This window comes from Populus alba, chromosome 1 (assembly GCF_005239225.2).
Source record: "Populus alba chromosome 1, ASM523922v2, whole genome shotgun sequence".
Lineage (NCBI taxonomy): Eukaryota > Viridiplantae > Streptophyta > Magnoliopsida > Malpighiales > Salicaceae > Populus > Populus alba.
Window position 1 is genome coordinate 12,747,272 of NC_133284.1, and position 16,006 is coordinate 12,763,277.

General features: G+C 33.9%; 1 protein-coding gene and 1 long non-coding RNA gene across 2 annotated transcripts; one reads left to right on the plus strand and one right to left on the minus strand.

Annotated features, from left to right (window-relative positions):
- The first annotated feature begins 7,583 nt into the window (after positions 1-7,583).
- On the plus strand, positions 7,584-9,547 carry LOC140954889 (uncharacterized). Its single transcript, XR_012168517.1, has 2 exons — positions 7,584-7,781; positions 9,302-9,547. It is a non-coding gene; the product is annotated as an uncharacterized lncRNA (long non-coding RNA).
- A 661-nt stretch (positions 9,548-10,208) lies between these two features.
- On the minus strand, positions 10,209-15,737 carry LOC118039238 (uncharacterized). Its single transcript, XM_035045887.2, has 7 exons — positions 15,230-15,737; positions 14,643-14,717; positions 14,042-14,558; positions 13,038-13,423; positions 11,868-12,094; positions 11,622-11,769; positions 10,209-10,864 (listed from the first exon to the last, which is right to left on the minus strand). Exons 1-7 carry the CDS (start codon positions 15,686-15,688, stop codon positions 10,736-10,738), a joined length of 1,941 nt encoding a protein of 646 aa, XP_034901778.1. The 5' UTR covers positions 15,689-15,737; the 3' UTR covers positions 10,209-10,735.
- Between the last annotated feature and the right edge of the window lie 269 nt (positions 15,738-16,006).

Genomic DNA, 16,006 nt, shown 5'->3' on the forward strand with positions numbered 1-16,006 from the left:
AGAAATTGTGAGAATTAATAAATTTTAGGAGAATTGGTTGATATTTGTGAGAATTGATGATTTTATTAAATATTTTAGTTTTTTTATTTTATTTTAGGGTTTATGTGAATTATGTAATTTTTTGCTATTGATAAATTTTGGTGAGAATTTGAGTGAGTTGATAAATTTTGAGAGAATTTATAAGAATTGTTGAATTTTATCAAATTATATAATTCTTTATGATTTTGTTGGGGGTGGGGGAACTATTATAGTAAATAGTGTTTTGTAAGAGGCAAAGTAAAATCTTTTTATATTATTATTATTATTTTTAACTTGTCAAATTTATGATCCGAGTCATGAAATTGAGATAACTTTATAGAAAACAAATCAAAATAAATCACAAAGCCTAATTCCTAATTAATCTAATGTTAAAAGATAAAATTGAAAAAACAAGTTAATTAGAAGAAAAAAAAAACTCGAGTCAACTGGATTAAATTGTTAAACTCGTGGTCCAAGTCATGAAACTGCGATAGTCTTATAAAAAGTAAATTAAAAAAAATATAAAGCACAATTCTTAATATACCTAATGTTAAAGGATGTAATTGAAATTAAAAAAAAAACATAGATTGAAAAAAAAAATTAGAGAAAAAAGAAAAACAGTATTTAACTAATAGTATTTTATGAAGTTGGGTACAATAAAATCCATTCCTCTTTTAGTTTTGAGACTGAGATAGCCTCATAAAAAAATAAATTGAAAAAAAATTATAAGCATAATCTTCAATAAAATCTAATATATTGAAGGATGAAATTAAAATTAAAAAATAAAAATAATTTGGAAAAAAAAAAAACAAAGAGAGAAAAAATAAAAAATATTATTTCAATGAATAGTATTTTATGAGGAGAGGTTCAATAAAATCCTCTTTTTTTTTTTTTTAATTTTAAGACTGAGATTGTCTCATAAAAAATAAATTAAAAAAAAAACCATGAAACATAATCTCCAATAAACTTAATATTGAAGAATGAAATTGAAATTGCAAAAAAAAAAAACATAGATGCAAAAAAAAAATTAAAAAAAATCATGTAACATAATCCCCAATAAACTTAACATTAAAGGATGAAATTGAAATTGAAAAAAAAATATAGATGCAAAAATAAAATAAAATAAAAAGAGAAAAAAAATTATTATAATGAATTGTGTTTTGTGAGGAGGGGTACAGAAAAATCCTTTTCTATTTTAGTTTTTTATTTTTATTAATTAGACATTTCACTAGCCAAACTAAAACAAGTCATATATAAAGGATGAAATCTTAATGAAATTAAAGTTGAAATTACTTGAAAGATGCAAGTTGAGAAATGTCCAGTTTATTATGTTGTTATACCTATTTCTTGTGATATCAGTTTGAAGTCTATGATTAGTTTGAGAATTGAAGATACTTAGAGCTTTACTGTAACATTAAACCTAACATAAGAATACTTTTCTAGTATCGAGTATACTTGGGTCCCAAGTTATACCCAAATAGCTACATAAACATCATAGTTTGTAGGTTTATCTAGGATATTTAGTGGTACAATAAACCTAACATTGATACCTGAAATTATAGAAATTGAATATCCAAGTATGTTTAACCATGTGTATGCTAATAATAAATTTGAATCAAATGATGAGGAAGATGAAAAGAATGTTTAGTTAATCCACATAAAGAAGATGAGCATGATGAGCTATTAAGCCAACTATAATTCATAAGATCTCTCGTTCTTGAATTTAAGAATACTAGTAGGGCTGATAAAATAGTATGTAATGACTAAGCTATGAGTTATAGGAATTCAAGTGTAAGTATTGAGTTAGAGGTTAGACAAAACTTCTGAACTACGTATAAATTAATTAATGCAAGAACATAGTGGCACGTAACAAATTCATTAGAATATAAGGTGCAACATTCAACCACAACCTACATGCAATTATTGTAACATCCCACCCCATTAGTAAGATATAGTACGCTTTAGCCCACGGGCCTCACAGATTTGTTCTTGGCAGCCACGCATGACTCCAAAACACGTCTTACTAGTTAAGGTGAGCATGCTTATATAAAGCCCTCCCCCAAGTCTTCACCCGCCAATGTGAGATTGTAATCATGGCCTCAAAACACGTCTTACTAGTTAAGGTGAGCACACTATAAGGCCCTCCCCCAAGTCTTCAACCTCTAATGTGGGATATTACAATCCATCCCCCTTAAAAAGCCCGACGACCTCGTCGACACCATTGGACAGCCAGTAAGTCGAGCTCTGATACCAATTGTAACACCCCATCCCATTAGCAAGATATTATTCGCTTTGGCCTATGGGTCTCGCGAATTTGTTCTTGGCAGCCACGCATGACTTTAAAACACATCTTATTAATCAAGGTGAGCATACTCATATAAAAGCCCTCCCCTAAGTCTTCACCCATCAATGTGAAATATTAGAATTATAATATACAAATGCACTAGAATGTTAATGGTGCTTACATCAGGATTTCATAAGAATTATGATTCATTTAAGTTTTCAAATTTGATAGGTCCATATGCATGCAAAATTCATCAATTAAGGAAGATCATTGTTAGCTTGATTCATAATTTATTGATAATATAGTTTTGTCAATATAAGTGATGACATAATTATGAACATTATGACTATTTAAGTAATGAATAAGTAAACAATATAGGTTTAATATCTCATATTGTAATGCATAGGTAGCTAAATAAACGGTACTTGAGTGATTATTTGATTCACACAAGAGTCCTTTTAAACATTGCCTAGATTGTTATCAACACTCTAACAATAAAATCCCAGTACAATTATCCAATAGAATCATAATGGGTATATGATGACATAACAACATTTTAAAGGGTTTTAAGGTCATTTAGAGTTGTAATTGAGGGGTTGAGAAATTGTCATCCACTGATAAATCTCACTCACCTATACAAGAAGTTTATTAAGAAGTTATTAATTAAAGTTGGTTTTGACATAAATAATAATCCTTTATATTTTTTTTTAGCAAAAAAAGAGATGAATTACAATTAAAAATGGTTCTTAGATTACATTCGTCGATATATTGGTGTGGGCATACTTTTTGTGTGTGTGTGTTTGTGTGTATCATATAGACATATTGCAATTAAGAATAACATGGTAGAGATATGCCATGAACTAGTTGGATTTCATCATTATTGTTCAGGCCATTTTATAAATAACTTTAACACTAGGTTCAAATATTCAACTTTGAAAAAAAAACTTTGAATTTGATGTGTTGTGTCCATCAAAGAAGAAATTTGATAACTGGTATACTACTTTAATTGAGAAGGATAAATGAATATAATAATGGAAAGAAATTGAACTAAAAAAAAGTAGGCACTTTCATTTGATGATGGTTATTATTATAGCATTATGTCTATAGATTTTTTAGAAGTTTTTAATAATATCTGGAGGAGAGGACATTCATTACACATTACTTTTTTAATCTAGTTGACTTTTTATAGATTAAATAAATATTTTGTTCATTGAAGATTTGAGACTTAAGGTTTCATAACTCATAGTATATTATAGCCACTACCAGTACTATGAAATTGTAACAACTTTAAATATATTAAGAACACATATGGCAATTCAATTTAACTATAAAATAAGATATTTTCAAGTTAATACCCTCCCTCAACCTAGTGGTTGAAGAGAGATAAGAGATTCAATGAATAATTAACATACAAAAAGGTTGTTTGATATATGGTAAATGGAAAATCCATTGATAAAATGCATATGATCTTTAATTTCATCAATTACCTAACTAACTATTGTGACATAAATATACCAGAAATAAGGTAGAAACATATCCAATAAGATGAAGATGTAGTAAGTGTCAAAAAATATATTTTCATTTTCATATTAAGATGAATGTAAGAGGGGAACATACAAAAAATAAATGTAACATATGTGATGAGAGAGCATAATAGAAAAATTTACAAAAGTGGACAACGTATGTAAGCATTATTATTATTATCATCATTATTATTGTTATTTTGCATTGATGTTATTGGTTATTGTTTTATATTGAAATATTAACAACTTGTTATCTGACAAATATATCATACAGGTACATGTTAAAACATAGTACATACGAGAGGTGGCACTACAAGTTCTATCAGATGCCCTCATAATTGAGAGACTATGAAGAGATTAGTTTTATTCCAGGTTGTATTGGTAGTCTGATATATACTTATAGGACCATCATCTATCCATAGATATAAGAGTTAGATATGTAAGTTTATTTGTGACTGCTATATTCAACCATGCTTGTAATCATCCTAATATTTATGTAATTTCATTATTTTTCAGGGCATCTCTCTTGTATAAATTGATGTTTTTACATCCTTGTTTTATTTCATTCATTGTTCATGCCAATGTTTATAGGACCAATTACCTTTAACATATCAAACTTAAGCATGGATTGCTTAGTGCGTTGATAAAATGATAAATGAGTGATACCCACGTGTTTCATCTAAATGTAAATAAGATGACATATGCACTCTAGGATGTTGCCTTATTACTTGGATTGTTATTAGATAGTACTTCTATAACTAACAGAGAATTGTATAAGAGGGGCATGATATGTTAGCATTTATGAGGACAAATACATCACAATTTTGTTGTTAAGGGAGATTACATCAAGATAAGTGGCCAAAAGAGACTATCTTGAGCTTACCTCTAAATGACCTTGTCGCACCCGACCCTAAAAATAATTATAGATTTATGAAAAAAAAGAACAGATATCTGACATCTTGTTCTTTTAGGAAAAATGATGTTGTTTAAGAAGTCGCCACCTAGTATTATGGTCACTAGAAACCCTAACTGGTCAACAGAGATTCTATGGTACATGGTTGGTTACGTAAAAGGGAAGATATTATCACCCCTTAAACGTTCTGCCTGAGGCAGACTACATTATTGATTTTGTCTTAAATTGCTAAACATTTATTCGCTTATGCTATGATGATTTGTTTATAATATTCCTGACTCTGGCGCCAGTGAATATTCGATCTCGAATAATTCCAACTCTGGCGTTGGTAAAAATTCTACCACGAATAATTCCAACTCTGGCGTTGGTGAAAATTCATAGCTATGAAAAAATCGGTATATTTTCTTTTTCTTTTTTTTTTATTCATGATCCTGATATCATTGAATAAGTTGATAAAAATACATTTTTTTCTAAGACATGCAAAAAATTTTATTTCTACGCTTTCTATTTTTTTTTTTTTTTTTGGTGGGCCCAACCCGGTCACTGGCCCAAGCCAGTGACCAGGCAAATTTCATCCGCAAGCGTGCGTGAATTGTTCACGCACGCTTGCTGCAGTCACCACTTAATTAAATATCTAATGCACAATATTGGTGAATTATTTTACAAAGCTTGGAGACACTTGCCTGGGAGTAGAATGAAGGCGATGGTGCTGTGCTGGACGAACGACGCTGCCTCCTCTTGCTCTGTTTTTTCCTTTGCTTTCTTTATTTCCTGGTTTGCTTCTGTTCTTGCTTTCAGCCTCCCCGTTCTACTCTTATTTTTAGTTTCCCCCCCGGTTCCTTAGTCCTTGTGATGAAGAACAGAGGACGGTGCTGGCTTCTCCTTTTGAATTTGGGTCTGTTTTTTTTGTTGTGTGTGTGTGGTATTGTTCGTCTCTATTTTATGGGTTCTTCCCTCTGTCTTGCTCTGTTTTTCCCTCCTCTATGCTTCCCTGTTTTTCTCTATTCGGCTCTGTGAATTTTTGTTCTCTCCCGTTCTGGGTCTCCAGTGGCCTCCTCTCTTATGCCCTTTCTTCTCCCCTTTTATAAGGCCAGAATCGGTGGTAACGGCTGCCTCCTAAATGCCCTGTGACTGGTCGCCTTCAATGAGTAAGCGTTGTTGCCAACGGATGAAACGTCTCTGCCTTTAATGGCATAGCCGTTGCAGAGGAAGAAGACGGTGAATAGTCGCTGCAAAACGACCCCGTTTTCTAGTTCTATAGGCTGCTTTCAATTTGGTCCTTGGAATTCTTATAATTTTGCAATCAAGCCCCTGGTTAAAATGTAATTGAATCCTTGCATTTCTGCGCCACTTTCAAGCCGGTCCTTGGATTTTAATTTTTGCAATTTGGACCCCAATTAAACCCTAAATTTTGATATATATTCAATTAAGTCCCTGATTGGATTAATTAAATTCATTCTAAGCTTAATTAAGTCCAAAAACTTATCAATTCTTCAATTAAACCCTTGATTGGATTAATTAAATTAATTTCAAGCTTAATTAAGTCTAAAAACTTATCAATTCTCCAATAAAATCCTTGATTGGATTAATTAAATTAATTCCAAAGTTTAATTAAACCCCAAAACTTCCAATCATGTTGCTCTTAACCCAAATTTTAATTCATTCTTCATTTTACTTGTTTTTTTCATCATTATTATTTTTTTTATCATAATTTTTTATAATAATAATAATTAAAATAAAAATGATCAAAAATTAGATTGTGACAGACCTCATAAATAAGGTGTTATGTGAGTATGCTAGAGCTTATCTCATGCACATATTTAATAGCATGCTATTCACAAGTATAACTGAAAATGCAGTGCTAGTCATGTTTTTACCATTCGTGAAGGATTTTGAGCAAATTCTGGTTTATAACTTGGAGCAGACAGTGCTTGCTTATCTATATTGCTAACTATAGCTTTAAACATATATGCAGTTATTTGCTACTTCTATAGATATAAATATTTTGATTTATTTTGGTAGTAATGCTTGAAGTGGTTATATGTTGGTGGTAGTGAATAACACGAGTAGAGATGACAATTTCATACAAGTATCCAACATCATTCGGTATATTTGGATTGAGATTTTACTTGGTTTGTCCAAAGTCAAAGTAATAGAATCAAAGTGGATTTATGAAATCTCCACCCAATTTCACTTAGATTGAATATTAGAGCGGGCACAAGGTTCACTCAACCCAGTATTTTTACTATTTTTACTAATATATATAATTTATATTATAATTCCTATCAAAATCAGTTTAGGTTTATAGCTATAAGTTTAATTTATATCATATTCATAGATATATGTTATTAATTAAGAATATGTGAAGTTAGAATGCTAGTGTCCAGTAATGTTAGGTCATATAACAAATAATAAGGATTAATTTGATCACCAAAGCAAATATAAGGGACTAACTTTGACCTCCTCTTATATGGGGTGTTTTCCCACAAGTTTCTTTTTTATCACTAAATTCGGGTATTGAAGGATGTGGCATGTCTAAGAACATATTTTCCTAGCCTTTTTTTTTTGGTAACCTGGGGTGTCCAGGCCAGCTTGTGCGCACCACAACTAATCCTCGGGCTCATTGAACATCCTGCAAGCCTAGTGAACATGTAAGGCACCGCGGAGGTGACAGGCGTACACAAGTGTGGTTTGAACCCTGGTGTGGAGGAAGGAAACAAGTCCTTTCAACCATTAGGCCATAATCTCATGTGAGAGAGGTGAGAGAGGCTTTCTCCTGAAAATTACAATCGATACCCTTTTTTTATATAGAAAGGACAAAAGAAAGAGGAGAGGAGGAATTACCACATAGCTAGATGAAAAAAAAAAGGAGGCACATAAGAGAAGATGACGATGCAGGAGAGGAGCCGTCTCTCGCAATGAACAATGGGAAATGTTGCAGAGTTTATCATGATCGGTGCCACGATGACTCAGGTCGATACAAGTTCATCCCTTGAGCACCATCAGATTGTCCTCTGGCATTGGTCGCTGTTATAATTTCCAGGTTTCAGTTTCTAAATAATTAGTGATTCTCACAAGCAATAGGATATGTTTTGTTGTTTATCCAAGCGCAGTGCAGCTATATCCATGCTCTTGAAAACTTGCTACAGTCACTTTCCATGAGAGATTGACGTTAAGAGCTTTGCTAGTTTCCTATTTAGGTTCATTCACATGGGCAATTACGCGTCAAGATAACTCTGTTTCTCTTTTTCTCGCTGGTTTATTTTAGCAATTGATTTCCTGTAGACAAATTCACTGTCGCATTCACAATCTTTCTTGCAACTACTGTTATAGTTATCTGTTATACAACACAATCGAGCCTTAAATTTGCATTTTCTTCTAGGACTTCCCACCTTGCACTAGTTTTTGTTTCCATTGTTCTTTCACGCACCATATTTTTTTCCAGTTCTTTTGTTCATTTGCCAACAAACACCTGCTTTTAATTTATCTTACGGGTCACTTCATTTGTTATCTCAAGATTCTTCAAAAAATGATTCAATCTGTCCAGATCCAGCTCTACTCTGCTGGGACCTTACGTATTTTCACGCATTTATCAGCTGCTAACAAATTGTTTGGACACTGGCATTTCATTGTTCTAGGCTGCCCTTGAATATCTTGATGCATTTTCTTATTATTTTGATAATGCATGGCTCATGTCACTTACTCTTTGTATAAACAAAGCTCTCAAGACTAGATACTTGTAGGACCTTTCTTTTGTATCAGTTCAACATGTTTTCATTTTTGGATCCAATCGTTTTCCCACTCTCATTCAATACAACTGCTCTTCAATTGGCCCACCATTTACAGCTTTTTCTACTGCGTTTCATCTTTCTTTTCTGTCCTCGACCCGTCTTGGCAAAAATTTGGTGTGATCAATTCAATTAAGGCAAAGAAAAAGTGTTGTCATGCGGTTCCCTTTGCTATTATGCTTTCAACTGTTACTTCTTTTCTTTAGCTTTCTTAGCAGCTGAACAAACTGTTCTTTCAAATACCCTCTGCGTTTGAGCTGACTGAATTATGCTTGGTGATCTTACGTTGCGCTAAACTTTGGCACCTCCTAGATTTGGCCAATTTCCTAGACCGCACCTCTCCCCACCCCCTTATCATTTACATGTGCAATTTCAATATTATTAGCTGCTTGCTTCTGTATTTTGCCACTACTATACATGAAAGTTTTGTTGTATTTCTCCATGTTCCCCCCCTCTTTGTTAACTTGGCTTCCTGATTTGCATTTCCTGTAAATTGTGCGTATTTAGTTTTCCTTTTGCTATGGTTGTTTGCCATTTCTCCCCCCACTCGCCCCCTAAATCGCTCACAAAACTATTGATGGCTTTCAAAGAGATACATATTTACTCGTTTTTACATTTTCATTATGTGTTAAATGAATAACTCTATTTATAGTTTAGCTACAGCTTTGTCTCTGTTTGCATGTTTTAGGATTCAACTGCCATCCATTACACCTTTGCGCCTATAGTCTTCTCCTTCCCCGTTATCATGCATGCTAACAGCTTCGTTTTTATGCAGGGTGACTTGCTGTGAAACCGTGCTGGATGATTTTTTCATGGCTCAATCCAACTTGCTATGTTTTTTTCCCTCTCTTGCAAATGGTTGCTTATCTTCTCCGTAGACATTCCATTTTCAGTTATCGTGCGCAAAGTCATCCCATAAACTCAGCTGATGTGTTACTGTAGTCGATGTTGATTCTCACATCAAGCTTTTGAACATTTAAACATGGCTTTCGAATGCACCCTTAATTTTGCTTGGCGTCAATTCTTGGTTTTATTCCTTTTCAGCTATATTATTCCCATGACTATTCTTTCAGGATATACAGGATTGCTCCACACTGTGAAAGACTGCCCGCAGCAGCGCGTGGTCCGAGTAGCTTGCTAGTTTTCTTTATGGGGAAAGAACAAATTTACTCCCAAACTATTATACATATCTCAATTGAGTCCTCTACCATTCGATTGTCCCAATTAAATTAACCTCCATTGTTATTTAAAGTTTAAAAGTCCATTATTTTTTCACATGACAGATACATGCCTTGAATTTTAGACCGTTCTTGGCAACTTTGATGCTTCTTGCCAAATTAAATATTCATCAACAAAGATCATTTTGCTGCTAAAAATTATCAACAATACATGACTTATTTGGAGTGTTAAAAACATTTGTTTTAGCTCAAAAATATTTAAGGAAGCCTCGTTTTTACACTAAAATCAGGCAAAAGATAAAAGGTGCGGGAACCATGTGCAAAATTAGCATGCCCTTTAGCCTTAGGTAACGACAGGGTTAATTGAGCATAATCTCAAAGATGGGAGACTTAATTGATAGTTTGGAGGCAAATTGTTATTTCCACTTCTTTCTTTACTCCTATAATTTAGGCCTCTAAACCTGGATAAGAAAAGTACCTGGAGCATTTACACAGACAACGGAATAGAGAAGAAGAGAGCTACTGACATTTTATTACAACACATCAAAACTCCACGACCAGTCAATCCAGAGCTTCATCTTTAAGAGAACACAACTTGCGGGTGTAAAGAGAGTAAAACCATAATGTTACACAATATCAACTCAAAATTGTATTTTTGCCCTATTTTCATTCTTTTCTTTTCAGTAAACCGAAGCTATGATGGAAAAAACACGCTCATTTTACTCGCACAACTCCTTGCAGCCAGCACCCTGAGCGCACGAAACTGAATGTTGCAACAACCAACCACAGGGAAAACAAAAATGTACTCAGAAAACACAAATTTGGGAGGGCTTTGCCTGCCCGAAATCTCTCGGTCGTGAAACCAGCATTTACAACGGACATCATTGTTCAACATGGTAGCTCTAACTAGGGGGGCGACCCTAATTACATACCATCGCAATCCACAGGAATATAACCAAATCCTCTTTGCTATTGTTACTGAATCTCTAATATTCCTTTTCAACTGGGCTGGTTTAGAGCTGTACTGACAGCTATCCCACTGTGTGCTGCTTGCAACCTTTTGGTCCAAAATGCTGAGAACCGCGCCTCACAATCTTTCTGCACAAGTAGCAATAGTGCATTTGGCATGACCAGCAAAGAATGTGGTTATTATTGCCAACCTGTAACCATGTCAAAAGAGAAGAAAATGACAAGCCTATCAGGCAGCTGATGCTCGATGTTTTTTAGTATTTCATAGCAAATGGAAAAAAGAGAGTAGATTTGATCATAGGGTTCCAGAGGAATCAATCCATTAATTATCTCCTGAATCTTTATAAGCAAAGAAATGAAACCAAGCTCATTGAAGATTTAACAGATTTTACCAACACTAACACTGTGTAGTGTAGAAGTCTTTGTTCGACATTGCTTGAAATTGATGTCAAACATGGCCCATAAGAATAGCATTTTATTTTGTCATTCTTGAAAAATATTACTTTTAATACCACAAATTACATCGATCAGCTTTCATTTGTGTCCCAAAGACTATACTTGCAATAAAGAAAAATGAAGACTGTCAATTGCAAAGTTTTCATTTGTAAATGATCAGCCCATGCATGTCTTGAATCAAGCGGGATTCAGTTATCCTTTCTAGTTTCAGGTCTAAACTTTTTTTTTTTTTTAAGAAAAAATACTAATAATAGATATGCAATAGCTAAAAAAAAAAGGATGGAACTGGAATACTTTTGAAAGTTTAGGGCTTAATAATTATGGTTCGGTGTTGCACTTTGAATAGGACACATGGCCCACAAGACACGAAAGCACCTGGTATCAGGTCAGATAAAAAAAGAACGAGAGATCCAAACAGAATTTAGCACTTCAGAATATTTAAATGCATTCAACATCTGATTCTTATCTACAGAAAGACCAATCATCACTAACCTTCACATTGACTTGACCACAATTGGGACATGTATTAACATGATCCGGAAAAAGTTCAGCATGAACCTCAGCCAGAACCCGGCGGGGATTCATCCTCTCCTCCCATTGTTGAATCTCTTCTTGTGGGAAGAGTTCACACTGTCCATCCCTTCAATAATTGCAAAAGTTATTGTATAAATCTGACAAATGCAAGATCATGACAAACACACCAAATATAGTATTTAACTTTTTCATTGAATCACTCACTTAAAATGGTCATATCCATCAATCCCTTTGTTACAACGATAGCAGAAGAACTGCCCACAGTTTTTGCACACCATCTTGTTACAACCTTCAGTTCTTGAGATTGCCATCTTACAAGATGGGCATTGCTTAGCATCGCGAAGTATTTCCTTGACACTAAGAAGTTCATTTATCATCTCGCGCTCTTTATGCTTTTGTCCATCTTTGAGGTGAGATGAGTTTTGACGTTCCTGTAGGGCAAAATTAAAGGTCATTAAAGACATATTTCATGATAAGTAATGATTGGTATATCGAAAAAATTTTAACGAATGCAACACATAAAATAAATGAACAAAAGGTTCCATTAAATTGCTATCAATGCTGTTGTTTGTATTTGTGTTGAATTCTTAACAATTATTTGTTATACCATCATTATTCTTTCACAACTGGCAAGGAAAACATCCTACCACATATGACTTATTTTTCCAAAGCACCACAAAAGATCAAGAGAAAATGAAATCCAAGTTGTGAAAATCTGAAACGCAGGCTAACATGAAAGTTATAGAAGCATTTTTTGGTAGAGAATTCATTCTGATACCATGAGCAACATCATAGTAGTTATAATAAAAACAGAAGAAGGTGTGCATAACCAAGCAAGATTTCTGGATTATCATTTCATTATTTAATTTTATTTGATCAATCAGAATTTTAGTTCTTTCCTATTAAAATAGATATTGGGATCTTATTCAATTTCCCATATGATTTGAAATTTGGTTTCCCTATTTAGGGATTCCAATTCTCAACATTCTAGGGTTTTTGCTAGAGTTCTCAGTGTATATAAGGGAGCCTGATCCCATTCCTAATTATTCTAAGGATTATATTTCCAATGATCAACAGACTAACGAGTACTGAGAAACTTTCCTTCAATCTCCGCTTTTCTTACTGGTTTCCTCCCAATTCTATAAAATGATTAAGAACTGAAATTACATACGGAGAAAAGATATTGTCAATCACTAATATTTCAGGAGCTTTAATTATGGGTTTTCTCAGCAAGACAAGAGAACACCCTTGTTTTGAGTTTGTTTTCATTTCTTCTAGTAGGATGCCCTATTAAAATTTTTGCGCTTGTTTATCCTTCTTGTTAGCAGAGGTGACTCTGAAACTAAATACCAGAGATGAGAACACAAACTTTACCTCCAAGACTTGAAGCTTCATTTCTGGTGTCATACAAACTTCGCCTACATGGCGTCTCTCCCTGCAAAGTGTGCAAAAGCTATATAAGCACTTCGAGCATTGTGCATGCTGTTCTTCATCTTCTATGCAGGGTGTTTCACATCTTGGACAATAGGAAACATCAGACATGGACTCCAGTGTTTTCTGCAACATCAGGGACTCCCATCGTTCATATTCTTCATCACCGAGTAACCGTTTCAATAAACCAGGCGGGACCATAACCCCACACCTTGCATCTGGACATTGAAGCTTGTTCACAGTACCTTCTGCAACATGAATGTCAGAATACCTCTTCATGCATTTTGAGCAGAAGAAATGCTGGCATGGTAGCCTGATGAAATCGCTGCCTGGTAAGATAAATAAAAAAGAAGGTTAATTTCCATAGAAGAACATACAAAAACAGATAAGAGGTTCTTTCTAATAGTATTCAGAAATAGTACATTGAAAAAGGTAAGAAAAGGAAATCAGTTCAGAGTAAAAGTTGATGTTTATCAAAAACCAACTCAGCAGTGAACCAAAAAAGTGAGTGTGAAGTTAAAGGACAAGACTACTAACAACCATGACCTTGTCTTCATACAGCAAACAAATGCCGCAGAAAGTTGTAAGTGGAAGGTCTCCCAATGTCTGACATTATTGTCCATGAAATACTATGCATTATCAAATTTCAAATGACAACCATATGCACACGTTTGAAGCTTAACTAGAGCAACATCATCTAGAAAGATTACAGCAAACAACCGGACCAAAAGGGACAACTATGCATTACGATAACCTATAAGCAAAGTCAAAGGTCGTCTTTTTTTTAAAAAAAAAAAGACTGATGGAGTTCAAATATACATTTCCATCCCCCAAAACCTAAAATAGTCATAAACAGAGCACAGGTCAGCCATATTAGTACACCAAACGATTTGCTGTTTATATAATTAAGACCAGATTAAAGTAAATAGGAAAAAATTGAAAATTGCCTGCATACTCCTCACAACAGATACAACATTCATGCAAGTTTTTGCAGAAGTTCTCATGGCATTGCTCAGCATTGTAACTTCTCAGTGAAGGAACATCAACCTCCAGGGATACACTTCCCGAAATCGCACGCCTGTCTTCTTTATGTTTAGTGACACAAGGTCCAACAATGATATCTTTATCAATCCCAAGAAAAGAAAGGGAATAATTCTGTAGCCAATCAGCCCATTGATATATAACCTCCAGCCCTGGTTGTTCCGTCCATATTGAGTCCAACATTGAGCAGAGATGAGAAATACTAGTAGAATCCAACCACTGAACCGAGATGGTAAAATAAGGAGGTAGGTGGCTTGGGTATGATTTAGGTAATAGGCAGGTCAACACTATTGGTGGAAGATATTGGACTTCGAATGAGTAAGAAAACTCATCAGAACTATCGCTTTTCCCATTACAATCACCAAGTGAATATAGCTTTGCAGTTACAGTAAATTCAGCAGGAACTTCGATGTGAATATGAATCTGCGGAATAACATGCAGGTGTTGGATGATTAACTCTTGTACAACATGAAAAGAAGCTTTCAAATTGTAAGGTACTGAAGTAACCTGAAAAGATCTTAGACCTCTCTGTCTTTCAAGAATGAAGGTATTGTCTCCATAAATCGACTCCATAGCAAGCAACTGAAGAAAATGGATAAGAGTGAAAGATGAGAATGGGCTGAAAGAGGTGTGGTAAAGGTTTCTTACTTTCAGGCTTCAGTTAACCAGGGAAAAAAATTACGGGCAACTTTAAAGACCTCGATTTTCTTTACATTTCCAGACAAATTTTGATTTTTGATTTCTTTCGAGAAAGATATGTTTTCAAACTCGATGGTTGGTTTGATGCTTTGCAGTTCAATGGTAACAAAGTTCTGTAATTGTAAACCGTTCAATGGCAAAATGCTAATGGAGGTACGATAAAGTTGTTAAACAACAAGCTTCGAACTCTGTTGACATTCCTACGCAAATCCCAGTCTACCGGAAAAAACTGTGCATATCAAGTTTCACAAAACAAATTAAAACATTGGAAATGTACAATTTTATGCCCTTTGAGTTTATGCCCATTTGTATATATCTTGCAAAATAAAGTTCAACAAAATATTCATTAAACAAAAAAAAAAAAAGTCAATAAACCCCAAAGTTTTTCAAATTACCTCATCCTCCTGCAGCTGATCATTGATCCTTAGCTGCTCCTCAGATAATTCTGGCTCCTCCACACCCAAAAAGAATTCTTCCAATCTAGTCACAACGCCATCAACCCCATTTCCATTGTCCGGTTCACTCTCTTCTTTTTTCTCTTCAATCTCCTCTTTCTTTGTTTCATGAAGGTGTTTTTCCATATTTTCATTCACTTTCTCACCAAAACTAGAAGCACCCACTTCAGTGCTTGAAGAGGGTGGGTAAGATTTGGGAGAATTCAAAGAACCTACTTGAGAATTTGAGGGTTTGTGCTCGGATTTCTTGATATACTGTTGTTGTGAAGAAGCTGATGGTACAGATGGTGATTCAAGATTAGATTCTTCTTCTTGTTGTTGTTTTTGTTGATGTTGGGAATGATCGTGAAGTCGCTTAACAGTCCAGGACTCCCCGATACGGTGCTTTCCTCTTCTCATGGCCAATTTTTACAGGGAGAGGGACTGAAAATTTCAGGGAGTGGATTTGTTTTATGACCAGATTGATTATTTTATAGGCTTGTTTTACGGTGGTTGGTAGGTGAGAAATAGTTTTTTTTAAAAAATATTATTAAAAATATTTAAAAATAAATTTTAATAAAAAACAAAATTAAAAATTATTTTCAAACACTTTTAATTTAAGTTAAAAGAAAACAAAAAAACATTTTGGATGCATTTTCATGATTATATTAAAATTTAATATAGTTTAATTGTTTAGATTTTAAATTTGCTTTTTAATAATTATAAGTTTTAGTTTTT

Bases quoted from the DNA above. Each gene is read 5' to 3' on its own strand.
- LOC118039238 (XM_035045887.2), bottom strand. From the start codon at position 15,688: ATGAGAAGAGGAAAGCACCGTATCGGGGAGTCCTGGACTGTTAAGCGA. The intron at 14,718-15,229 runs GTAATTTGAAAA...CATTTTCTTCAG, and splicing joins ATCAGCTGCAGGAGGATGAG to TTGCTTGCTATGGAGTCGAT. The intron at 12,095-13,037 runs GTAAAGTTTGTG...TTTGCCCTACAG, and splicing joins TGAAGCTTCAAGTCTTGGAG to GAACGTCAAAACTCATCTCA.